This window comes from Trypanosoma brucei, chromosome 8 (assembly GCF_000002445.2).
Source record: "Trypanosoma brucei brucei TREU927 chromosome 8, complete sequence".
Classification (NCBI taxonomy): domain Eukaryota; phylum Euglenozoa; class Kinetoplastea; order Trypanosomatida; family Trypanosomatidae; genus Trypanosoma; species Trypanosoma brucei.
This window is the reverse complement of record NC_007281.1, coordinates 1,953,499-1,977,768: the sequence shown is the minus strand read 5'-3', so window position 1 is coordinate 1,977,768 and position 24,270 is coordinate 1,953,499. Positions and strand designations below refer to the sequence as shown.

General features: G+C 51.0%; 9 protein-coding genes across 9 annotated transcripts, besides 5 other annotated features; all 9 read left to right on the top strand.

Annotated features, from left to right (window-relative positions):
- Nucleotides 1-24,270: part of a sequence feature (sequence corresponds to BAC RPCI93-30K1) that runs on past both edges of the window.
- Nucleotides 247-273: a microsatellite.
- Nucleotides 748-6,207, top strand: Tb927.8.6830 (kinesin, putative; the record flags this gene model as incomplete). Its single annotated transcript, XM_842420.1, has 1 exon — nt 748-6,207. The coding sequence occupies one exon, from the start codon at nt 748-750 to the stop codon at nt 6,205-6,207; it is 5,460 nt and encodes a 1,819-aa protein (XP_847513.1).
- Nucleotides 7,058-7,092: a microsatellite.
- Nucleotides 7,214-7,262: a microsatellite.
- Tb927.8.6820 (hypothetical protein, conserved) lies at nt 7,670-8,962 on the top strand (the record flags this gene model as incomplete). The annotated part of the gene is made up of 1 exon (XM_842419.1): nt 7,670-8,962. The coding sequence occupies one exon, from the start codon at nt 7,670-7,672 to the stop codon at nt 8,960-8,962; it is 1,293 nt and encodes a 430-aa protein (XP_847512.1).
- On the top strand, nt 9,380-10,681 carry Tb927.8.6810 (protein kinase, putative; the record flags this gene model as incomplete). Its single annotated transcript, XM_842418.1, has 1 exon — nt 9,380-10,681. The coding sequence occupies one exon, from the start codon at nt 9,380-9,382 to the stop codon at nt 10,679-10,681; it is 1,302 nt and encodes a 433-aa protein (XP_847511.1).
- Tb927.8.6800 (hypothetical protein, conserved) lies at nt 11,144-12,901 on the top strand (the record flags this gene model as incomplete). Its single annotated transcript, XM_842417.1, has 1 exon — nt 11,144-12,901. One exon carries the CDS (start codon nt 11,144-11,146, stop codon nt 12,899-12,901), a length of 1,758 nt encoding a protein of 585 aa, XP_847510.1.
- Nucleotides 11,242-11,321: a microsatellite.
- Tb927.8.6790 (hypothetical protein, conserved) lies at nt 13,410-17,762 on the top strand (the record flags this gene model as incomplete). The annotated part of the gene is made up of 1 exon (XM_842416.1): nt 13,410-17,762. One exon carries the CDS (start codon nt 13,410-13,412, stop codon nt 17,760-17,762), a length of 4,353 nt encoding a protein of 1,450 aa, XP_847509.1.
- On the top strand, nt 18,690-19,874 carry Tb927.8.6780 (hypothetical protein, conserved; the record flags this gene model as incomplete). Its single annotated transcript, XM_842415.1, has 1 exon — nt 18,690-19,874. The coding sequence occupies one exon, from the start codon at nt 18,690-18,692 to the stop codon at nt 19,872-19,874; it is 1,185 nt and encodes a 394-aa protein (XP_847508.1).
- Tb927.8.6770 (hypothetical protein, conserved) lies at nt 20,311-21,570 on the top strand (the record flags this gene model as incomplete). The annotated part of the gene is made up of 1 exon (XM_842414.1): nt 20,311-21,570. One exon carries the CDS (start codon nt 20,311-20,313, stop codon nt 21,568-21,570), a length of 1,260 nt encoding a protein of 419 aa, XP_847507.1.
- Tb927.8.6760 (IgE-dependent histamine-releasing factor, putative) lies at nt 22,092-22,604 on the top strand (the record flags this gene model as incomplete). Its single annotated transcript, XM_842413.1, has 1 exon — nt 22,092-22,604. The coding sequence occupies one exon, from the start codon at nt 22,092-22,094 to the stop codon at nt 22,602-22,604; it is 513 nt and encodes a 170-aa protein (XP_847506.1).
- Tb927.8.6750 (translationally controlled tumor protein (TCTP), putative) lies at nt 23,702-24,214 on the top strand (the record flags this gene model as incomplete). Its single annotated transcript, XM_842412.1, has 1 exon — nt 23,702-24,214. One exon carries the CDS (start codon nt 23,702-23,704, stop codon nt 24,212-24,214), a length of 513 nt encoding a protein of 170 aa, XP_847505.1.

Below are 24,270 nucleotides of genomic sequence, written 5' to 3'. Positions count from 1 at the left end.
GCTCAATGCACACCAACAGACCGAGTAAACCTCGTGTGCTTTCTTCCCCCACTCCTGCTTTCGGGTTCTCTTTTTTACACGTTTTCCCTCCTGTCATACCTTTATTCTATGCTGAGTTTCTTTTACTATTTTTTCTTGTCATCACGCGTATTTTCTTTCTTTTGCAGCGCACCTTCGTAATGCAGCATTAAGTTTAGTGTATTGCTTTCACTATTAAGTGGCAGCAATTTCCCCACCACCCCTCTGTATACATATATATATATATATATATATTCCCTCGTTTTTTTGTTTCTGGTTAAGCTTCTGGTTTCATCCTCACACCGGCGTGTTTGTGGCTTGTTTCCTCCCCACTTGAAATTTGATACAAATTTCCCCCCTTTCAACAGGAGACAGCGACTCCATTTACATGCTCACACACCCACAACTGTCGCGAAAATTATACACCGCTTCCCCCTTTTCATTGTGTTGGTTTCAGCAAATATATGTATATGCATATATTACACATTTCTGTGACATGTGACCGTTTGAGGGGATGTAAGGGGATCTTTTTTTTTTTTTTGGCATTTGGGAACTCGAAGCCGTTGGAGACAAAGGTTTTGTACTCGTTTTTTGTAAGTGAGTGGGGCGAGCAATTTTTGCACCTTCCTCGTCACTATTGCTGCTAGTCGTCGCCACCTATAAGCATATGTACTTTTTTTTACTAATATTCTTTTTTCCACCGCCGGAACCAGGTAGTCATCAACATATATGCGACGTGGAGCTAATACGACTGACGACTCCGCGGCAGCACCCAGCAGCGTCGCCGTGACTCCCCGGGAGTTTAACCGGGGACGATATGGTACCGAGGGAAAGCAGCGTCGGATAGTTGAACCGGTAATGCACGTTCGCACCCGGCCTGTTTTGGAGTATTTAGGGGAATCGAACGAAAAACGCTGCGTGTGGTGTCTCGATCAGCAGAATATTGTTGTAAGCATTGGCAAGTCAGTACGGGAGCCTCTATATGGTCGAACCGTCATATCACCGACCCGAACTGTAGGATCGATGGAAGGCACGCCAACATCACCCTGTGTACTGTTCGGTTCACGATGTCGATCGACGCCGTGCACACCGAAACGAACCCAGCACCGTCCGCCACGCTTTCTGAAGAGCTGTGATCAAGTCCAGAAGTCACCTTCTCGACCGAGGACTTCCCCTTGGCTACTGCCGCCCATGTCACTGAGCACTCCAGTAGAGCTGCTGTCGGACGAGCAGTTGGCGGCTGACAGGGCCCGCGGTGTGGAGTGCAACAGTCCAGTTCCCAGCTTTCACAACATCAGTGGCTTTACCTTCTCCACCGCGCAGCCTACCCGAAGGGCTGTTACGCCGGATGTTTCGATGCACCGTAGCGCCCGTGCCGCCCGAGAGGACCATTTTAGGTTCGATTTCATCCACAATGAGGAATCCACACAGGAAGAGGTTTTTGAGGAGAGTGTGCTTGAGTTTGTTGACATGGCTCTCCTTGCGCAAAACATTTCTATTGTGTGCTACGGCCCTACTGGTAGCGGAAAAACGTATAGCGTCATAGGAAGTGCATCAGGGAAACGGCCATCTCCCTCGCCTCTGCGCTCAGCTGTGTCTCCATTAGGGAAGCAGCGGACGGCACGTACGGTGAAGAAGCCACTGTTGCCACTTTCTGGGCGTGACGTGAAATCGACACCGAGACCAAGTGCATCGGCTTACTCTGGCGGCCGTCCAACGGGTACCACTAGGTTGGATGCAAGCAGCACCCCCACCTCTGTTGATGTATCTTCACAGCGTATCACGAGCAAGGCACTCGGGTTGGAGTGCGTAGGTGAAGGAACAGCAAGCTCACAGTTATCGAGTTCATCCCAGGCGGAGGTAGACTCTTCGAATGTTCGTGAACTCAGTCCCCAAACTAGCCATCGCCCAAAGAACTTTGCCAGTTTCGGGGAAGCTACAAGTTGTGGGAAGGGGGCCGGAGAGGGAGGTGGAAGGGAGTTTGTCTGTAGTGAGGGCATCGGATTGCTGCCTCGGCTTGTGCTTTCTTTGCTTGATCGATGCGGTTCCGTGGTGCAAATTGACCGAAATGAGGGACTGATGGCCAAACATCCCTTTGTGACCAAACGTGCCACCAATCCCACGGGAACGTTTCGGGAGAAATCCGTCGATAAAAGTGCCCATGGCTCCCTGCTTACATTGAAGGATTTAACGTTCTATGGTGTAGAGTTGTATTTGGATGAATTCCGTGACTTACTCCATCCAACGAAGCGTCGTATACCCATTTTGGGGGATATTGCGGGGCTGGATGCTTTTTGTCAGAAACTCAACGAACCCGCATTCTATGCGGGGCGTAGAGGGGGATATGGGGGCGGTTGTCCCGATGCAGAAGGGAACGACGGTGCATCACGAGTAGGGGGTGGAGTACGTATCAACTCTGTCTCGGATTTCCACCGTTGCTATGCAATGGCAGCGCGCAACCGTGTGACAAAAGCTCATCAGTGCAACGATGTAAGTTCTCGCTCGCACGCAATATTTATATTGCAGCTGCACTTTGAGTTGACAGAGGTGCTCGACGGCTTTACCACAGCTCTTCCCTCCCCCCTAGCGACAGGGGCTGATGGGGGATGCTCCAATACTACCACTCGTGGTCATAGCACCAGCTCAGCAAGCTCTACATATCTAACTAGCGCGTACTCGTACGTAGCGGTTGTTGACCTAGCTGGTTCGGAGTGCGTTAAGCAATCGAAGGTGGAGGGGACTGAACTGCGGGAGGCACAGTACATAAACAAATCTCTGTCTGCGTTCTCTGCGGTACTGCTGGCTCTTTATCAACATTCTAACCACGTGCCCTATCGTGATTCAAAGTTAACACGGTTGTTGCGGCCGTGTTTGGAGCACGGCAGGGTGCTCGTCCTTGCTCATGTGTCACCGTGCGCCTCGAAAGAAACTCTTGGGGCCCTGAAGTTTGCCGAGCAACTGCGGCACGCCTCAGTGAGGTCCCGCAACTTTCTTAACGCCACCGATGACCTTGTTGCTGTGTTTGAGGATCTTAAGGACCCTGACGTTGAGGAGCGGGCCATAAAGTACCGCAAGTCTATGGAGGAGTACATGCTACTGTGTAAAGAGGTCCGGCTTGCGCACTTCAGCAAAGATTCCACTGATAGAACGGAGGGTTTATTATCGGAGACCTCGTCGACGAGGCCGAGCGACGGTTCTCTGGTGGAGTATTCACTGGAAGAAGCGTCGAATTTCCGGCTGCTGCCGCTTGGTAGGAAAAAGCGAACTAGGATCCGTGACCACATAATATCCAAACTGACGGAGCGTCACTTGCAGAACCACTATCAGGCTCATGATGATTATCTGCAGCGGGTCAAGGAAGATATAAAGCGTGAGCAAACCGAGTACATCAACAGCGTTGTCGAACGCAGAAAGAAGGATATTGAAGAAATGAAGCTTACTGTGGAGAAAATGAAGTGCTGTAATGCCCAACTCGCCGAGGAGAACAGTCAGCCTGTGCTTCGCGATGCGCACGCTATGGAAATCAAGCAGCGGCTGAAAGACTTGGCGGCGGAGGTAACCAAGTGTGCAGGTGAGAAGCTGCTGCTGCTGGAAGGCATTCGTGCCATACGGCAGCGAACAATGATACAGGAGGATTTAGAACAGTGCTTGGACGAGCAGTTGCACGCTCCACCCGACGGCTCGGCATTGAGCGGCACCAGCCTCCAGTCCATGGCTGATAGTAACTTTGACGACGGCATGGAATCTATTTTTAACATGCAGCTGCTTCTTTCTAAGGAGATGTCTCACCTCCGTAGGGAATCGACTTGCTTTGTGAGGTGTGATGAGATATGGGAAGGGCTGTGGGCACGGGTGATGCGACAGGAGTTGATGCTCGCTGTGGCACTGGAGCTGGAGATGATGGAGGGAATTCTCCTCCGACCGGAGTCCATACGCTGGGCCCTTGAGTCCGTTGGTTTCGATGCAGACACCGTGAAGAACGTTATAACCCCGGCGTCCGCAGATTCTCGTGCGGTTAAGCAGTATGAAGGTATCGACAAGGGCGTGAAGGAGCATGTGGTTAATGTGAGTAAACTGCTAGGCGCCATTGACAAATCTTTGGAGCAATCTCCGGATTGTTGGAATTCACTCACCAAAACTCTTCACACCTCAGGAAGTTTCAATACCACTTCCAACAACAGCGCTTCTGGCAGTGGCGAAGGCACATCTATGCTTGTTGCTCCCATTCCACTGGTGATGTCCAGTGGTGACGAGGTTAAGAGTGTTCGTAATCTTACCGGATGCTATGGTGATGAGGGCAAACTGCAGGAGGCGTGTATGGAGAAGCTGCTGTGCGAGGGTGTCTACTGCGAGTTAACATTTTTACCCTTCGGGTTTGATATGCGGGAGCTGTTTGCTGCGCAGCGGTCGCTGCCTCCTCAGACATCAAAGGCTAAACATACACTCCCTGTTGGGCAGTGGGGCGTTCTCCGCCTTGTGCGACCGCCCAACGACGCTTCATCGTACTGCCTTGAGTTTATGCAACGAACATATTTGACTGGAGGTAAGGGCCGAGACAGACGACTTATATCAATTCCGCTGGATGAACCGCAGTTGCGGATGTCGCTTCACGTTATGGAGTTGGATAATCACGTTTGTTCAGGGGCGTTGCACGATGATAACCCACCGTTACCAACTTTTCCGCTGATTGTGCTGGAATTGAAGGGCGTTCCCCCAACCCCCGCACAGCCGCACCGGGAAGCCCATCAAGTTCAGCAGCAACAAGTGCAGGAGGAGTGGAGTTCGTATTTACGTGGTGCAGCGCAATTGGGAACATCCCGGCAAGAGGGCACGCCGTCTAATGGGGCGGCACTCCTGAACAACAACTCGGATACAACTTCCACGCAGGGTGCTATACTAACGAAACGCCTCGACTGTGGTGGTGATTTGGTGCTTCCTGATGTTGCAATGTCCTCTTGTGAGCGAGGAAATGGAATATTTCTTCTTCAGTTCTCAGACCCTGTTGTTGCAATGCCAAACCGGACGGAATCCGTTGAATGTGTTGTGGCAGCTCTGGCAGGTCTTACATTGCCATCCCTCATAGTACCGGCTGCTGCTGGTGCTGCGGGGGCTTGTCCTGGAAGAGGGAAAACAGTTAACAGCGATGTGAAGCCTATCGATTTCGGTTTCCAGGGTATTGATAAGGCCTGCGACGTCCACGTGGCAACGTACAATCACATGCCCCATATTCTTCTTAGTGCATACGGTGGGCCGCTCCGCAATGGCCCTTCAATGAAAGACATAACGAAGCCCTTGACGGTACCGGTGGGGGTTGGGGTATCGCCGCTGGTTTACGCTAGCACGATGGGGATATTCTTCTATTTTTGGAAGGACTCTGATGTTGGCTCTAGTTTAGGAAGCTCCGTTGCTACCGTTGCCGCTACAGTAGCGGCAACCCCTCAGACGGCAGAGGCAACGGCTGCACCCTTTCCCCCGGTGCCCATCAACCGTCCGTCTCCACGGGGTCAACCAAGTGGTCCTTTTAGTGGGGCCATCAACGCATTGGTCCGACTAACGTCCCTGACGGTGCCCAACAGCAGCGGCGCGAGCGCGGGTAACGGCAACAATGTTTCTGGAGGATCTCCACCGGAGCGCAAAGAGAGTGCTTCCAGTGACGTGGAGGATTTTTTGTTACATATACAGAAGCTGCAGTCAATGCGTAAGAAGGTGCGCAATGCGGTGCGGCAGCAGATATTCGATGCGGAGGATATCAAGGCTGAGCTCCTTTATAGTTATTCTGAAAATGAGTTTATGCGGGGGTCGCATATCAAGGATGTGATGAAGGAGGCTCGGGAATTAATTGACTTTCAGCAGCAGTTTCGGGGAAACATGGGGATCCCGGCGCGCGTCCCTGTTCAAGCGAGCCCGGCACTATGCCGCGAAATGTGCAAGTTCTTCATACCGTGGACGCTTTGGCAGTGGGCACACCGCTGGCAGACGCTCCAGGATGCATACCGGCAGCAACAGCAGCAGTTGGGCCTCTTTGGCCTTGGCTTCGGTGGGGCAAGCGATACAGATAGTGAGCCCAGTGCTCAATTATCACCGGAGGCGACGGCCGCGTCAATGGGTTCACTCAAAATATTGGACGGCTTCTGCGGTCCGACGATATGCTTTGGGGAGATTCCATGTTTTCTTTCCGGTATGGTGTAGCGATGGTGATAAAACGGAGTGCACTGGTTTTAACGGGTTGTGTGAGGGGAAAGGTGAGTCTGGCAAGCGAGGTGGTCTTGGGCCCGCAGCCGCTTGTGCGGGGGGGGGGAAGGGGCAACGTTTACCTACTTTTGATTGGCTCATTTCATCTTTGGTATTGTCCATCAGCACTTGGGAATGTAAAGGGGTGAGAAAAGAGTGCAAGTGATTGACAGGGCCTAGTGAAGTCGAAGCGCTAACACATAAACACACGAGTCTGTATGTGTACACTTGTGGGGCGACATAAACCAACTGATGTAGATCATAATGTTGCTGTTGTTGTTATTTGGGGCCCCTTTTTTTAATGAAGTGCAATATCGGAGTACCGCTTCGCAAAGTGTCTTTAGGAGGGGTCGAGACGAGGCCAACATTTCCTTAGTTTTTTTAATATAGGTATGTATCTTTCATTTTTTCTCCTGGACCTTTGGTTTAGTTCACGTGCGCGTTTTGCATTGGCCGCGTGTTGGGCGTACGTTTCATTTGTTGACTACTGGAGGTGGTTTACCAAGTGGCCCCTTTACCGGAGATGTGTCACCTCGTTCGTACTACAAACCTGGGCCCCCCGAATTGAACCTTTTAGCTTACCGTATGCAAGCGTCTCGTCCCTTTTTGGTTTTCGTCGTTTACTGGGGATGACTTTAGTGTGACGGTTACTGCTAGTAACCACAAACTGCCTGTGACTTGTACACATTGATGAAGTATCTTGTGTCCCGCAGAAGATAGACGAGAACACGAGAAACAGAGCAATGATGCAAGCATATTTGTTTTTTTTTCTTGTTGCAGGGGAAAGGTTCATTGCTTTCTTTCTTAACCCTTCCTTTCCTTTCCTTCCCCTTCCATTCCCTTGGTTGTCGTGAGGAAAAGCAGAGGGCAGTGTGCCTATGCCCGCCGCCAACCAACACGGTGGAAAGCGGCTGTGGACCAGAGGGCTGAAACGGGATGTGGTGCCGCGCCGTCAGGGCGGGAGGTATGCGTGTGTGTGTGTATGTGTATTTGTATATGTTTGCGTGTGTGTGCTATTTTTGGTCATATTTACTTCGCTGTACCTTTGGGGTGTATAGGGCACCTCACAAAGGCTTTTGTTTTCCGGGAAGAGCGCAGCGTGCGGGGGTAGTTGTGGCGGACGAGTTACTGTGCTCTTTCCACTACCTGGGTTTAGCAGCTGCAATCTGATTGCGAGCCCCCTTTTAAAAATTTACGGGGTCTCACACAGGGTCCTGCTGTGACCTGTTTCATTCTCTCCTTTTTTTGTCTTTTTTTGTTGCCTTTACTCCTTCTTGCGAAGATGCGTGGTAAATACATTTTAAACCTCCCAAACTTATAGGCACCGTCGCACAGCCTCGTGTACAGGGATTGAGGGTATAGTTATTTAAGAAAAGCGGCATTGGGATCTTAAAGCTGTTGAGGGGAGGAGAGGAGACAAATGTGGAAATGTTACCCTCTTCGCTGTCCTGCAGCCACCGGCGTCTTCGGCTGTTTCAAACGCTTGCAGGACGGATATAGCGCGTGGTGTGCTGCTGTTTCCAACCAGGAAACGGCATCGGCGAAGACAAGCAGCCGCGGCAGTGGAGCCGAAAACACCGAAAACCTCCAATTACCCATTCACACTAACCCCAATGCATGCCCTCGTAGTGTGCTTGTTGTCCCTGCAGGTGATATTAAGGATGCGCTCCGACGACAGAAGCGGTATGATGTAGTCGCTGATGTCGTAATGCTCGACTTAACACGTGGCGTTTTTGGCGGAAGCGACCGCAGCGGTGGAGCTTCGGAAGCGCGGGATCGTCTCCTGCGTTTTCTTCGCGAAAGTGTGCGGGGAGACCACATGGAAGGGTGCAGTGACGACGGTGAGTGGAAGACACAAAGTGGGGAGGGGACGGTGGGTCAAATTTTCAATGGAGGACGAGCACGCTGGGTTGTGCGTGTCAACTCTCCGGAGTTTGATGCAGCAAGAGGATTCCTTGACATGGAGCTTGTTGGCGTGTTGGGTGACCTCATTGAGGGCGTGGTGCTGCCATCGGTTACGGCAAACACATATGAGTTGGTTCAGGAGTTCATCCACCCCAGTCACAAACTATGGGCAGCATTCAACACACCCTTGTCCGTGCTACAGGCATCTGCGGTTTGCGCACAGGGGCACTATCGGTATGCCATAGTCGACCGTGAAGAACTCGCGTATGAAATGCAGTACCCAAGCGTTAATAGCGAAAAACGCTCCGGTAGCTTGAACTTTTCCGAAGATGTTGAGGCCACCCAACTGAAGCATGTTCGTTCGCTCCCAGCGCTTCACAGTGCTTGTCAGGTCATGACTGCGGCCAAGGCGCACGGGATGTATCTCTTCGACGGTGGATTCAGTGATGTTTCCGACTCTATTGGCTTCCGTCATGATATGCAGCGGTGTCGTGCTTTTGGGTTTGACGGACGGGTGGTGCTGCGGCCATCGCAGATTGCGGCGTGTCATGAGGCTTTCGTTCCAACGTCTGAGGAAGTGGAGTGGGCCAAGGCTGTGCAGCGGACTCATTGCATGGACCAGTACAACGTTAATGGCGACAATGCTACATCGGTGGGAGGAGATGCCACATGTCGGCGACAGCGTGCAGCACTCATTTTGGAGCGCCACGCCGCGGTCCAGTGGTATAACAGGAATCCCCAGGATGATGGAATGGATATGCAACGTAAGGGTGCCGGTGGCAACGTGCCACAAGGATCGGTCGTTTAGCCCGTTTTTCTTTTCATGTCCTATGTCTTCCCTTTGCTATTGAAGTCGTTGTTTTGGTCATATCGTTTCACAACATTATACTTCCTCCACCTATTGTACCCTCACTGCAGGGATGCTCATAAGCGTAAGTGGCTTCCCCGATAGCCGTCTCCGTTGGTGTATTATGGACCATTTTGTGGGTTCCCTGTTGCCGGTAGTGCTCCATTCGTTTTCTGATGTGTTTCCTCCTTTTTTTATTTTTTTTTGGTTCGTGTGCTCGTATTAATAAAAGGAAACCCGTCTCCGAAGTTTACCACCGCTTCTGTAGACAGTGTGTGGTAAGGGAACCAGTCAAACAGAAGAAAAACATCTAGGGGTCAACAGTGCCTGACTACACGTCTTATTCGCCCCTGTGGGTTGCTTTTCTTCTGCGGTGAAATGAGTTGCACACCTGCAACGTTAGGGAAACCTCCCGTGTGTGATCACTGTGGCGCTCCCTTCACGAAATCAACGGCAAAATTCTGCTCGAAATGTGGGACGAAGAAGAAGGGGACGTCAAGCCCGCAAAAAAATTTGACCGCGAATGTCGGACAAGCTTCGAAACCCAGTGGTGCAAACGCCACACAGCGGAGTGCCAGGGCGAGCTCGACTCTCAAGCCTTCACCGAACACCAGCCACAATCCCCAGGAACCTCTCGGAACTAGCTCCACTAGATTTCCTCCCATACAATCGCCCACGCCGCTTTCGACTGTTAAGCATGAATTTAGTACGCAAGAAAGTTTGGATGAGGGCACGCTGCGGGCATCACCTGAGGAAGAGGCAAAATACACCGCTCTGACAACACTCAACCCTGAGGGCATTACGCCTGAGATGCTTCAAACCGCGAATTCTTCTGAGCTTGGTACGTGGCGCAAGGGATTGCTGATCGGACGGGGGACGTATGGTTCGGTGTTTCTTGGACTTCTTGATAGCGGTGCTTTCTACGCCGTGAAGTGTGTAGAAGTTGGTAATAAAACTGGAACGTTTAGTGTGAAGGAGCTCGTTTCGCTATCGCGCGAGATTAACATGATGCAACGCCTTAGTCACAAGAACCTCTGCACCTTCAAGGGCGTATACTTCGATCCAACAAACTCCGCTATTTGCATGTTCATGGAGTATATTGGTGGTGGCTCTCTTTCTGCGCTCGTGAAGAAGTTTAAACCACTTCCTCCCAATGTTATTCGCCGTTGGACGCGACAGCTTCTCTGTGGGCTGCTCTACTTGCACTCCCAACGCATCATTCACCGTGACATTAAGGGCGACAACATACTTGTAGACACTTCCTGTGACCCAGAGCGTGAGGCACAAATTAAACTGGTGGACTTTGGTGCCGCCCGTCGGTTATCGGATGCGGTGGCACAGAGTCGAACGGTGATAGGAACACCATATTGGATGGCACCAGAAGTGGTAGACGTGACGGGTGAGGCTGGTGGGTATAGTTACAAGGCGGATGTTTGGTCGGTGGGTTGTACAGTAGCTGAGATGCACACGGGAAAACCACCGTGGCCGAGCCAGGCCAACGCGGCAGCGGCAATTATGATGATTGCCCAATCACCAGAGGGACCAACAGAACTTCCTGTAACCGAGGCAACGTCGGGTTGCTTAGCCTTTATGCGCCGCTGCTTAGTGCGTGATCCGATTCAGCGGCCAACGGTTGAGGAGCTTTTGCAAGATCCGTGGATACTGGGGGAAACGGAATAAATTTGATGGTTCCCGTTTCTCTTTTTGTTAATCGTGTCGTTGGTTGCACCGCCCCAGCTGGCGGTAGCACTTCGGCACATATAGGTTGTGTATGTGTTGTTGAATGTGCATGGGCGTGACGTTCTCATTTGTCCGCAGGTTTTGGGTATATTTGTTGTGGTGTCGGCATTCCATCGTTGTTTCTTTACCCTTCTTGCAAATATGTGGGTCGGTGCACTGATTTGATTCCTTCACTATTTCTTTGTTGTGGCGTGTGTCCGAGCAAGGGAGATGTATTTGTCATGATAGCGCGGAATGTCTATCGTTCTGCTACACACGGTGTATGTATGATGACGGCTAACAGAGGCGGTCAATTTTTTTTTTGTTGGTGCCGTTATCAGTATTGAATAATTGTAGGGCTGTGGAGCCATCAAATATCATTCATCATTACTTTTCACCTAGACCGACCTTCCCTCCTCGTTTATGTGCTCGTCCGGATGCTTTCGTCTTATTTTATTTGTGACCTTCTTTGTATACAGGCTTGCTACCCTTCCTGCGTCCGTTCCTCTTGTTTGTTTGCTTGTGTGTGTGTGTGTGTGTGTGTGTGTGTGTGTGTGTGTGTGTGTGTGTGTGTGTGTGTGTGTGTGTGTGTGTGTGTGTGCCTACAAAGGGAAGCAAAAGGACAATCAGATGTCGTGGCGACTATTCCTTGCGCGCACCGTCACACTACCGACATCACGGTTCACACATGGAATGTCGAAGCTGCGGTCTTCCCTACCGTTGAAACTGTCTCAATGTGGGATTTCCTTCGATGGAAGTGGTGTGGGCAAAGGTGGTGTGACGAGTGCTGATGGGGACATCAGAGATAGTGGGGTTAGTGGCACCAGCAGCAGTGGTGATGTGGCGTCCGCGACCGCGGCTGCGCCTTCGGGTGAAGGTTGGTGCTACGAGGAGGTAGACCCTACCACTGGTCGTACCCCACTCGATATTTTGTATGATCAGCGTCTGCAGCGCATAAAAGCTGTCTTCGACTCGCCATTGCCACCACTCCCATGTGATGGTAGTGTCAACCCGGACCTTCTTGTTGGATTTTCTCATTACGACTACCGGCTTAGGGATCAGTACCGTGGCGTGGTTGCGCAGGGATTGCAGGTCCCCGTCGCTGCCGTCCGCCTATCGGTCGCGTGGAGCGGTCGGTTCGACGTGTCGCGGTTCAACCGTGTTCAAAAAGTGTGCGGTGTGTGCGTGGACATTAAATCTCTCACCACTTCGGGTACTGCAGCCTCTGGGCAGTACCGTGTGGGTGATGAGCTATGTGGAAAGGTTGAGGAAAGGGGAGAGAATGAGGTGAGAGGTGAGCTGCAGCACCGGATTGCACGCTTCGTTCGTTCGGTTAATGAGCGACAGAGTGAGACGCTTCTTCGTTTCCAGATTACACAGGCGTCGGAAGCGGTGCCTGACGTTGACTTCGTTGCGGCTGAGCGTGAGCTCGTGGCTGTAGAGTGTGTGCAACGTTGGTTCCGGGAATGCATTTTGAAGCCACACCTCGCGGTCGTGATTTACGGTAGGAATTACAACTTGAGTCAGGGGAGTTATGAAAGAGGTGGCAGTAGGAGTAACAATGGGAATGAAGCCGAGTGCGATATATATGGGCGTGGCCCCCCTGGACAGTTTCGGTGCGAGGAGGACGTAGAGCGGCAGCGTGCTTTCATAGAGAGAAAGTGGTTAAAGGCGTTTGCTCATCGACGAATCGTGCCTTATGTGTTGTCAGTCGACGACCTCACAAGTATGATGTGCACTGCCGTGCAAAATGGTGAGGTGGAGAGCGGTCTTGCGGTTCTACAGGGTAGGGCGGCAGGGTGTGATAACTCTAGTAATGAGGGTCACTCTTCTTGCTCTTGCGCAGATCGCAGTGATGCCGTGACCGACACGGGCGAATGCAGTGCAAAGGATGGTTCACGACCTCCTCTCAAATTACCGTTGGACGATTTTCATTCATGGCAGAGGCTTCTACGCAAGGCCGTATTCCGCCGGCATGAGGAGCACGCTGTGTTTCCGGTATTCTTTGTACATGGCGAATGGGCGGGCGGTGTGGAGGAGATGCGTTACTTGCTGCAGAATAGGGAGGCTGTGGATGCGTTGCTACTGCATCCCAACGATATAGTTTTTAAGAAGAAGTTCATGAGTCGCTTACAAAAGTCACATTCGCGACTGCGGATGGCAGAGGAGATATCTGATTGAGGCGTTGTGGTGCTGACATCCGCATTTGCCTGCTTTTAAATATGCTGCTTGTCTATACACATGTATACGTATATGTCTGTGCGTCTGTATGAGAGTTGGGTTTGGGGTAGCTGATTCGGTTGAAATCAGTAGGCGGTCGTGCAAAGATTCTGTAGCTAAATACTAATGAAATACACTTTTTCACTCACTTACCACTAATACGCTTGTGTCTGTGCCGCTCCCTTTGGCAGTCATTACATGCAGCTCTTTTCCCCGTCCTCCACCTATAGTAGTGACCGAGCTACAACGACGATTGTTTGTTATAATTTTGGTTTTAGTTGGGCAGTCACAAGTATTTGTAACGAACCGGTCACTGTGTGCTGCCGTCTCTCTATTTTAAACAGAAAGATTGTGGCGGCTACGTAGTTACCAAAGGAAGTTTGCAAAGAGAAAAAAAAACAAATTACATTTGTCTATATACACGCATAATTGTGAAGCAGATTAGAAGACGGACGAAAAAGGTAGGAAAATGGTGACGATGCGGATGGAGTCTTCAAAAGATGAGGAGGAGGAAGTTAGTATAAGACTGGGCGCCAGGTTGGCGGCGCGGTACGCGCCAAATCAGATACTCACGTCGACACAGTCATGGGGTTCACTCATGGGTGTGGAACAGTTTAGGCGTCTGTTTCAGTGCTTTTCCAAGTACAGCATTTCGGATGACGGGGACCCCGCGTTAACAAATGAGTGGACAATTCACTTCGTGGTGGGAATTATCGACGCCAGGCTAAATGTTGCAAACTGCAGTGGTGATCCGGATGAAGACGTAAACATGGATCTAACACTAACCATGTCATATGATAGTAACTGGAAGGAATACATTAAAGAGGTGGAGGAGTGGGTGAATTCCCTGTCCATCCGTCTTGATGTGCATGATGCGCTGTGGGATGCGTGTGAACTGAGTAATAAGGAGCTTCTCAAACTACTTTTGAATGACTCCAAGGAGTCCCGCAGTGGCTCCCTTCATAGTCAGGATGAAGAGGATGAACACTCTTCGGAAGGAAGTGAGAGTGCCACCATCATGAGGGTGCGTCGTAAAGGGCGGCATACTCAGATGGTGGAGCAGGCGTCTGCTGGTTTGATTGAACTGTTGCAGAAGAAAACACGAACGCACAGCTTGGTACGGTGGAGCGATATTACGAATAACTTTGTGCGGGACTACGAACACTCCCACGACTTCGGTGATGAAACAATTTCTTACACGCAAATCTGCGACAAAGTGAGTTCTGGGCGGTACTCGAAAGACTCGAGGAAGGATAACGAGGGGTGGCCTGACTGGGCGAGGGCGAGGAAGGATAAGAAGCGTGACGGGAAAGCTCTATGGAAATATGAAATTCACCTTCAGTCCCCAGATCATGTGCTGGTGGCACCGCTTAGTGCATTTATTATTACGAGTAGTAAAGATGGTTTTGTTAAAGTGTGGAGTGCTGCCACGGGGGCGTTCGTGCGCAACTTGTTTAACACTGGCTCGTCGTGGGTAATTGGTATGTACCTACTAATGGATGAAGACTACATTCTCATTTCGACCACAAACAATCAGCTGACTCTTTTGGATTTTTCGAGTGGTGACATCATTCAGAAATATGTAGGTTGCGAGTCCCTTCTAACTGCTTGCAACGAAGTGAATCAGCCCTCCGCTCAAGATGTTCAGCGTTACGGAATGCGGCCAGGAGAGTGTGGGTTGTATCGTATTAGATTACGTGAAAATGAGCAATCAATAATGTTTCATCGTCGACGCCGTGATGCGCAGAAGGACGTACTTCCTAAAAAGGTTCTTGCCAAACCTGTTGTTGGTTTCTTGAATCCCACAGCAACTTGGTTCGAGCCACACTTAGGCATGTTTTGCTTCGGGACGGCGGAAGGAAAGGTGGGTGCCTTTGATGTGAGTGCTGATGTTCGTGCAAGTGCACTGCTCTCGGGAGCGAACACCAAACCTGTGCGACTGGAGTTTCTTGTTACTATGCACAAGGAGATGGTGTCAGGACTGTTCTATTCATCTTATGCGACCTCTATCTTCACCGCTGGCGCTGATGGCTTCGTCTACCGCCTTCCTGTTGGACCATCTTTTGAACCTGCGGGAGAGCCCCGTAGAATTGGTCACCAGATGCGAGCCATTAGGTCTATGGAGTGGATACCGCCTTCAAAGTACTTCATCACTGTACATGTCAACCGGCGGGTCTCGGTGTGGGTGATTGGCCGCCACGGTGATCCGTTTCGTAGTTTCCCCCCTGAATCGCAGGAAATTCTTAGTGCCTCTATGCACCCACATAGGGGCCGCCTGGCGGTATTGTTGGCGGATAAGACCATCAAAGTGTACGAGGTACACGCCAGTAAGTCTATCGCGACTATACAGCAACCGGAGCCCCAATCCAATTTCACTGCCTCTGATTTTTCAAGGCAAATGATGGAACGCAGTGAGCGGGATTCCGATGGCGTTGTTGCGTGGCATCCGTTCCACTCTACTCTTATTTGTGCTTTACGTGGTCCCGTCCTATATGCCGCTTCAAAGAGTAAGGATTCAAGTTCCTCTGCAAGTCGCACTCGCCGCCAGCGTTGTGAGGGGGCCACCGCGCAGTCCACGGGTGCAGAGTTCGGAAATATGGTTGAGGAAGACGATGGGGAAGTCGCTGAGCACCGGGGTGCTGCCGTGAGGGATAGCCGCCAGCCGTGCTCACACAGCGGTGGTGTTGTGGCTGCCGTCATACATAAAGCATCCTTGATGGTACATACGTTTGATGAAGGAACTTGGCGCGCTTGGAAGCTCACCACGGGGGAGATGAAGCGTCATGTGGTTGTCTCCCATGCCGTACGCATGGGCGATATCTCAAGGAGCCATGCCACTGTTGCGTCCTGTTCTTGGTCGACAAGCTCGCAGGTGAGGCTTGTTACCGGGGGCCAAGACTGCTCTCTGATAACATGGGATCCAGAGACGTACGCGCCGCTTGAATCAGAGATGCTGGTACAAGATGCTTCCGACCAACTTGACTCCGATGTATTTACATTTTCACACCAAAGTAAGCTGATAGCTTGGGCGGCACGTACGTGCCGCGTAACTACGTATAGTCGAAAGGTTCTTCCGAGTGGGGTGGAGGAATCCAAATCAGTGGTATTTCGGGTTCCTGGTCTTACTTCTATAACGGCGTGCTGTGTGGCACGTGATACGTATCTCTGCATAGGTACTGGGGATGGAACACTGTATGTATACAGTATTGGAGGCGGACATCCGATAGCTGAGTGTCGGCTTGGGGAGCAAAGTGAAGCAAGAAGAAGTGCCGTACTGCAACTTGCCTATGTAAACGAGCAGGGGCAGAATCTGATTGTGGCCGTCCTTGACACCGGTGTGCTCTGCATCTACTCATTTGTTACTCAGACGGTAATAAGCCATCTGCGTTTGATTCGCCGATTCGATTGCCTTATTCGCAAAGCGCTTTTCATTTCCGACGATGGCTTAATGATATACGGTGATTCAAGAGGCCGGGTATGTGGTTTCGACCTGCATGCAGTCACAACGCCGGTGGCAGAGCTGCAGCAGTTCGTTGTGCGTCGTTTTGCTTTCTCGGGCGCTTCCGATGAGGTCACAACCCTCGAGGTGTTTTCCTTTCAGGGGCACCGTTTTATTATCGTCGGCTCCCTTGACCGTCAGGTGCGCCTCTTTCGTATTGAGGATGCCCTGAGGAAACCTTCCCTCTCCAACAGCGGCTTGCAGCCAGCTGGGTGGTCTTTTAACAAAGTTTTGCTTGTGGGGGTATTTGGTCGGGACAGGTGGGACCTCGAAGACGTAACTACATACGCGGGTGAACCGTCGTTCGTTGAGGGGAAACAAAACTGCAACACCATGGAGGAGGTGTTGGTAGAGAGCATTATGAAGCCAGAAAACAGTTTCCAGAGCATAATGAACGTGGGCGCTGCCGCTGCGGAGGACGGCGCTTCCGTCCCCTTGTCGCGGGGAAAGCGTGTGAGTGTGGTGGCCACCACAATCATGCCGCCAGGAACGCCATCTGTCCCTTCCTTCTTCTTGACAGAGGCTACTGCCGTTCAAGGGGATGTGGCCTGCCCCACTACTCCTTCCTCCTCAATACAGGACAGTATGGAACAGTTGGCAGGACAACCTACTTGTCCGCAGACTGTACCAGTGATCTCTGAGGGGGCCAGCTGCTCTGGTGCCCCACTGGGTAGTGAACAGACTGCGCTTCCCCAAGGGCAGACTCGCCGGTCCCACTCTCATCCGCGATCTCGTGCAGCCTCCAGTACAACGAGCAGTGCGGGTGACGAATCGCCTACCAACGCGGGAAACCACTCTTTGGGGTGCTCTAGTGCCTTAGAGTTGCGTGGAAGTTTGTCAGGGAAGGGCAGCGCAAGGTCCCATTTTTCCAGTGAAGTGCATGACGCCAGCCGGGCAAAAGCTGTGTTGGTTTCCTTAACTTCGCGGTTGGATAAAGTGCGGCCATATGGGTATGCCAGGGGTGCGTTCCGGCGGAAACTACAGGGATTACTTCCTGGAGATGGAGACCTCTCAATGGAACTTGATCAACAGGCTTTGGGGCCATCGACCTCGAGTACCCTGCGACTGGCCCTTGAAACAAGGCGCCGCTTGTCGGAGCGGATGGACGAATACAAGCGGCGGCAAGAGGAAATGAAGAAGAGGAGAAAGTTTGACTACTCGTCGTGCTTCGCGCGCTCTGTGCTACCTCCAGTTGTCATACCTAAACCAAGCATGATATCTCCTGATCTGATGCCCACAAGCGACTGGATGGTGGATGGCATGAGAAAACAAACACAGCTGCAACCTTCTGTTACGGCATCCACAGTGGGGAGGACTGTTTAACAATTTTGCACGCGCCCCGGGGAGGTACCACCGAGTGTGCAAGTGTGGAGGTTACAGCCCCGTCACCACGGCTACGCCGTGAGAAGCGGTGGAAAGGATTGTGTATCAGTAAATGAGAAGGAGTGGCACAACAAGAAGAAAGCTATTGGATGGGCGGTTGTCGATGGGGGTCACATCGGAAGAGTTAAATGCCCTGTCAAATATGCGTGTGGTTCATCTTTCTAGGGCCACGATCGTGTGTGAGGTGGTATGGCAAGGGTGCAGGTAGCGTGCTGGTCTGGATGCATGCGCAATTTGTAAGTTGCTTTAGAGTTGCTTTTCATCTTTTCCTTTTGTTGTACAGGGTTCCATCCTGTATATCCGTTACCCCATGCTGCGTTGACTCCCAACGCCACTTCTTTCCCCTGCGAAAGTCGGGCGATGGACAGGTATCTTTTGGGAACCAAACACAAGTGGGTGATGTGGAGTTATGTAGAGGCACACCACATTATGCAATGCATGGCGTGGCCACACTTTTTCACTCCCTGAGTGGTTTAGCAGTTTTTGTGCATCGACAAGATGATGTTAATATATGGCAGCTCCCGAGTTGTGTCTGAGGACAGTATTTGAAGTTTAGTCTGTCAACGTGCCTGTACTTGACGCTTTATGCTCCCTTTTTGTTTTTGTTGTTTCCCTTCATTTCCTCTTATTCTAATCATTCTCACCACAATGAGTCAACGCGTGCTCTCGTGCGCGGCTGGGGGTTTATATGCAATATCTAATTAGACTCAGATATACATTAGCAGAGGGTGCTCCACCGGGAGCCGAGTTTTGCTTTCCCTCCTCCGGAAATCTGTCGCCAGCCCCCCGCCCTCCTACGCACGGAGAAACACAACGTGGAACTTGTGGGTATTCCCTTCGGTGCCCCGCTAGGGCCAAAAACTACAGATGTTGAGAGGGCGTGCCATGCCTGTGGCACAGTTAGCACCTGTCGTCCACACCCATCCTCAGCCCACTGTTGGCGCTGACCCCGCGACGATCGCCGGCCGAGCATCACAGAACAATGCCTCCCGAAGCAAGGATGTTGACGTTTATTGTGCTGCCGTTGATTTCACAGACGTCGCACAACTCCTCATGCAGGATCCCGTGAGTTCCGGGTTCCGTCCCATTGCTCATGACAGTGATTCTAACACTTCCCTCTATAGCAGACCAACGGAGGAGTCTCCGATGGATATGATATTCGTGAGGACGCATCTTCCATGCCCACCATCCGCTCTTCCCTTGTATATGCATGCATCCAAACGATGCCAGTGGGACGACTGCGCGTCGAAACTTCGCTTCGTGCGGACCTTGCCTCGGCCAGCAACTGCCCCTGTTAGCACGCTAACGGACGTCGCGGACGCAAACTTGCTGCAACTGCAGCCCGGCCAGCGACGTGTGGGGCTGTACTATATGGTTATTCGCTCTCCCGTACCATTTGTCCGTAGTCGTGACTTGGAGATGGCTGTGGCGGAGGAGGTGCAGCCTGATGGCACAGTGTGGTTGAAGGGTCTGTCAACACCACCCGATCGCGTGGATCTTTGCAACGAACGGCGCGCGAAGTACATACGGGCACGTTTGATATTTTTCGCCATGCTGGCAAAGCCCACGAAAGTAACAGGAGGTTGTGAGGGGTGCCAAATGAGCTGTGTCTCGCTTGTGCACCCAATGGGGCATCTACCGCGGCTGGTGCGGCGTCTTGTATTGGCTGCACAAATGCGCATGGCAAAAAGGCTTCGTGACTTCATAATACGCCATCCTCCCGCCTCTCTCACTGACTGCACGGCTCAACTACACAGCGAAGGGAAGGTCAGTAGTACCAGCACAGGCTCGGGCGGCAAAAGCGGGATGGTGGGGAAAACTAATGGAAAGGGAGAACCGTCACCCCATAGCTACGTTACTGGTGTTGATGCTTCTGAGTGTAGCAACCTTGGGGAATGGGGTGAGGATGATAGTGATGGTGGCGCCGCTCGTTTTGTTGTGGGGTCAAAGTCATCGCAGATGTGCAGGATGTGTCGGGAATGTTGTGGAAGGCTCATTGCTCTGGGGCGGCGTGTGGCGGAGAGGTTGCCGCTGTTGTCATCTAATCTTTAGTTCTGTTTCGTAGCTCCATGGCGGCGGGGAGCTGCCCTTTGAAGGTTACCCTGTGCTCATTGACTTGGTGAGATGAGAAAGGATTCGCTGACGACGCTGGGCAAACTTTTTGGTTTTGTTACACGCCACACACGGCGCACAAGTCCTACTTCCCCTCTTCAACTTTTCTACGAGCCGCTGTTCTCTTCTTATCTTATGTGTATACGGAGCTTCTTGTGTTGTCTATGGCTATGAAGTGAAACTCATTCTTTGCCCTACTAATTTGTGATTTCCCTTTTTTTTTTTTGCTTTTGTGGTGTGTGTGCTTGAAGCACGTTGTGGTGGCGGGGTTTGTCAGCGGAAAGGGAAAACTAAATAAAGGAATAGCTGAGGCTGTCACCCAGACAGGTAATCGCAGCAGGGAGGAGAAGGGTGTGACGTAACCAAGTTAAAGGGGATGCTTACGTCCCTTTCGTGGGTACCAAAGGGTGGCATGAAGCCCATCCCAATCCGTACGGGTGATGATATTGATACGGTTCGAGCAAAGTTGCGGAGGCGAAACCCGGAACTCGGCGTTGAAGAAGACGAGACGATTCCTCATGAAGGCACGAACTTAGCAGACAGTGGCGATGCGAGTAGCGATGACGCTGGCGACACGGGTGGGATGTGCTTCGGTGGCGGGGCCGACACTATTTTGGAGCAGGTGGAGTCCGATGACGAAGATGAGATTAACGACACGAACTTCAAAGAGACGGACCTCGTCTTTGCTACCGCACTCGCTGACGCCGCGCAACCGCGCTTAGAGTTGTATGTCTATGACGAGCCCGAAAACAACATTTACGTACACCACGACATGGAGGTCGCCGCTTTCCCTCTTAGCACCGCGTGGTTGACGGACGGAACAATGTCAATTTGTGCCGTGGGAACGATGCGTCCATTTGTTGAATTGTGGAACCTTGATGTGATGGATGCTGTGGAGCCGGCGTGTCTGTTGGGTGGGTGCGTCAAGTGGGAAGACAACTACAGGAAGAGGGTGAAGAGCAGCCTGCTGCAGGAGGGATCACATAAGGATTCAGTTATTTGTGTGAGGTGGAACACGTGCGCGCAGCATATACTCGCTTCAGGTAGTGCTGACACGACTATTAAGATGTGGGACCTCAACACTTCCAGCTGTATCGGGACGTATACTGAACCAGAGAAAGTCCAGAGTCTTGATTGGCATCGTAGCGAAGCCAATCTTTTGCTTTCTGGTGGCTTCGATGCAACGATGGTGCTGCGCGACTGTCGCAGCCCCAGTAGCGCAGCCCTTCGCTTTGCTACCGGTAGCACGGTTGAGCACGTGGAGTTTGACCCCCATAGCGGGGGCCGAGTGTTATACGCATCAACGAGCACAGGCAACTGGGCAGCGTTTGAGGCGCGTATGAACGCGGAGGCCTTATGGCAGATGCAAGTCCATGAGGCGGATACGACGTTTTCCGCCTCTCCGCATGTCCCGGGTCTCCTTGCCGCAGGAGGGAAGGACAATATGATTAGCTTGTGGGACGCACGCGACACCACGTGTCCGCCTAAGGAGATTGTAAAGCGCTCATACCGTACGGGTGCCGTGATGTCACTGTCATTCCATCCAAACTCGCCGCATGTATTAGGTGCATGTGGAAGCAAGGGGGAGCCACTCGTCTACATTATTACAGACGATGTGCAGCGAGTGTTTTGCTAATGTGTTAACAGCAGTGAAGCTCGGGTTTAGGAAAATCCGCGCTCCCCTTCTCAAGAACAGTACGGAAGGTGAGAAGTTAAAACTAACGAAACGGAACCAAATAATGCCTGAGGGAAGGAAGGGCTGGAAAAGTGGAAAGTGAGAGAAGGCTATCGGTCACTTATTAGTTTGATACGGTACTGCTTGGTCTTTTGTCTCCCCTTCCTATTATTCCAACATAAGTCATGTAATTCAGTCGGCGCCATGGTGGTGTTAAGAGAAGCGTGGGGGGGCGGGGAGGAAGATGAAGCATAGCCGTGGTTGTGCACAGTACTGAAGAATTTTATTCCCAATCTCTTTTGCGACTTTCCCACCACCGTACTCGACTGCCTCACTTTTAATTTAGCTACGAAATCACTTCTAACACGTTTCTTTATGCTAGCTTCTTTATTTTATTTGATATCTTCTTATCCCTTTTTGTTTTGCCCCGTTGTATGTAGGAGCTTACCAACGCTTATAGACAATAAAGCAATTTCGCCAGAATGAAGATCTTCAGGGATATCTTAACAAATGCCGAAGTCGTGTGCGACAACGACAAGCCAATGGATGTGTTGGACGAGATCGTGTACGCCGTACAAGGCCGCTACATTGAGATTGGTGGTGAGGACTACGGTATTTCTGCTAATGCTGATGAGGATGCCGCTGAGGGTGCGGCGGGTGACGTGGCTGACGAAAAACAGCGCGTCATTGATGTGGTTCACAATAACCGCTACACTGAGACGAACTATGACAAGAACTCCTACATGGCCCACATTCGTGGTTACATGAAGCAGCTATTGGAGAAAATTGAGGATGAGGGCGCAAAGAAGGCCTTCCAGACTAACGCCGCCGCCTTCGTGAAGAAGGTGATAAAGGAAATTGATGAGTATCAGTTTTTCATTCCTGAGGGTAATGAGGAGGACCCCGACAATGGCATGATTGTCCTCTGCAAGTGGGATGGTGAGACACCCACCTTCTACTTCTGGAAGGATGGTCTCAAGGGCGAACGCGTGTGAGTTCGCTGTTGCTAAGTGAATCTAATGTTGCTTTATGGCGACTGTCATCTTTAATTCTCTCGTCCTCGCCCACTTTGTTTTCACCATTCATCCTGCTTGTTGTTTTGAAGATTCCTTGTACTTCAGAGGGATTGTTTTCACTTTTTTTATTTTACCGATCACTTGTGTTTCCGCAACGCGCACGGTCCGCTCTGCTTGTAAGAGTGGGGGAGAAGAGAAGCGGATGAAGATAATAAGTAAGGGAGAATGAGGAAAAGCTGAAGATGGATTAATATAGGCGAGAATGCTGGGTTTCTTTCCTCTCTGTCTGTGTCTGTTTGGCTCAGCCTCTATACCAGTGCTTGAAAAAGAAGAAAGGAATCTGTCAAGGAATGCGTGCGTGTGCACGTGGAGGCGAGCAATGACGGTGAATAAGATACCTGGAACAAATAAAAGATGAGGCTCATCCACGTGTGAGTTGAGAGGTTTGTGCACCCTTCTTCGGTGATTCCTTTATTCGTGAATTCGCTGGCAGCAGGTAAAATGTTTAATTACTGCTGAAACTAAGAGCAGAAGAAGAAAAGTAAAAAAAAAAGAAACGCTGTCAAATAAGGGGAACTTAATATGAACATCGCGGAAACTGACTTAATAGATGGAGTTACAGGAAATTAACTTTCGTAGTGTGAAGGTTAATGGATACGGCTGTGGAAGAGGTGATCGCGTGAGGAGTTCAAAGTGACGCACTGTTCTCCCACCAGGTGCACCGGAGAGAAACAGTCCATAAAACAAAAAAGAATATTTAAAAGGAGGGAGATAGAGCGAGAAAAAATAAAGGGGGAAAGACACAGAAAAGAAGTAACCGTGTGGTTTTTTTAAAAAATGAAGGAAATAAAGATAGAATATAATGGGAGACGGTGCATTCAAAGCAGGAAAGAAAAAAGATGTGGACGGGTGTCTTCAGGGAGAACTTTCCATTGGAAAACTACGAAATCACTTCTAACACGTTTCTTTATGCTAGCTTCTTTATTTCCTTTGATATCTTCTTATCCCTTTTTGTTTTGCCCCGTTGTATGTAGGAGCTTACCAACGCTTATAGACAATAAAGCAATTTCGCCAGAATGAAGATCTTCAGGGATATCTTAACAAATGCCGAAGTCGTGTGCGACAACGACAAGCCAATGGATTTGTTGGACGAGATCGTGTACGCCGTACAAGGCCGCTACATTGAGATTGGTGGTGAGGACTACGGTATTTCTGCTAATGCTGATGAGGATGCCGGCGAGGGTGCGGCGGGTGACGTGGACGACGGGAAGCAGCGCGTCATTGATGTGGTTCACAATAACCGCTACACTGAGACGAACTATGACAAGGGCTCCTACATGGCCCACATTCGTGGTTACATGAAGCAGCTATTGGAGAAAATTGAGGATGAGGGCGCAAAGAAGGCCTTCCAGACTAACGCCGCCGCCTTCGTGAAGAAGGTGATAAAGGAAATTGATGAGTATCAGTTTTTCATTCCTGAGGGTAATGAGGAGGACCCCGACAATGGCATGATTGTCCTCTGCAAGTGGGATGGTGAGACACCCACCTTCTACTTCTGGAAGGATGGTCTCAAGGGCGAACGCGTGTGAGTTCACTCTTTTTCGGTGGAGCCTAAGGTGTTTAACTAAGAAAAGGGATACAAAAA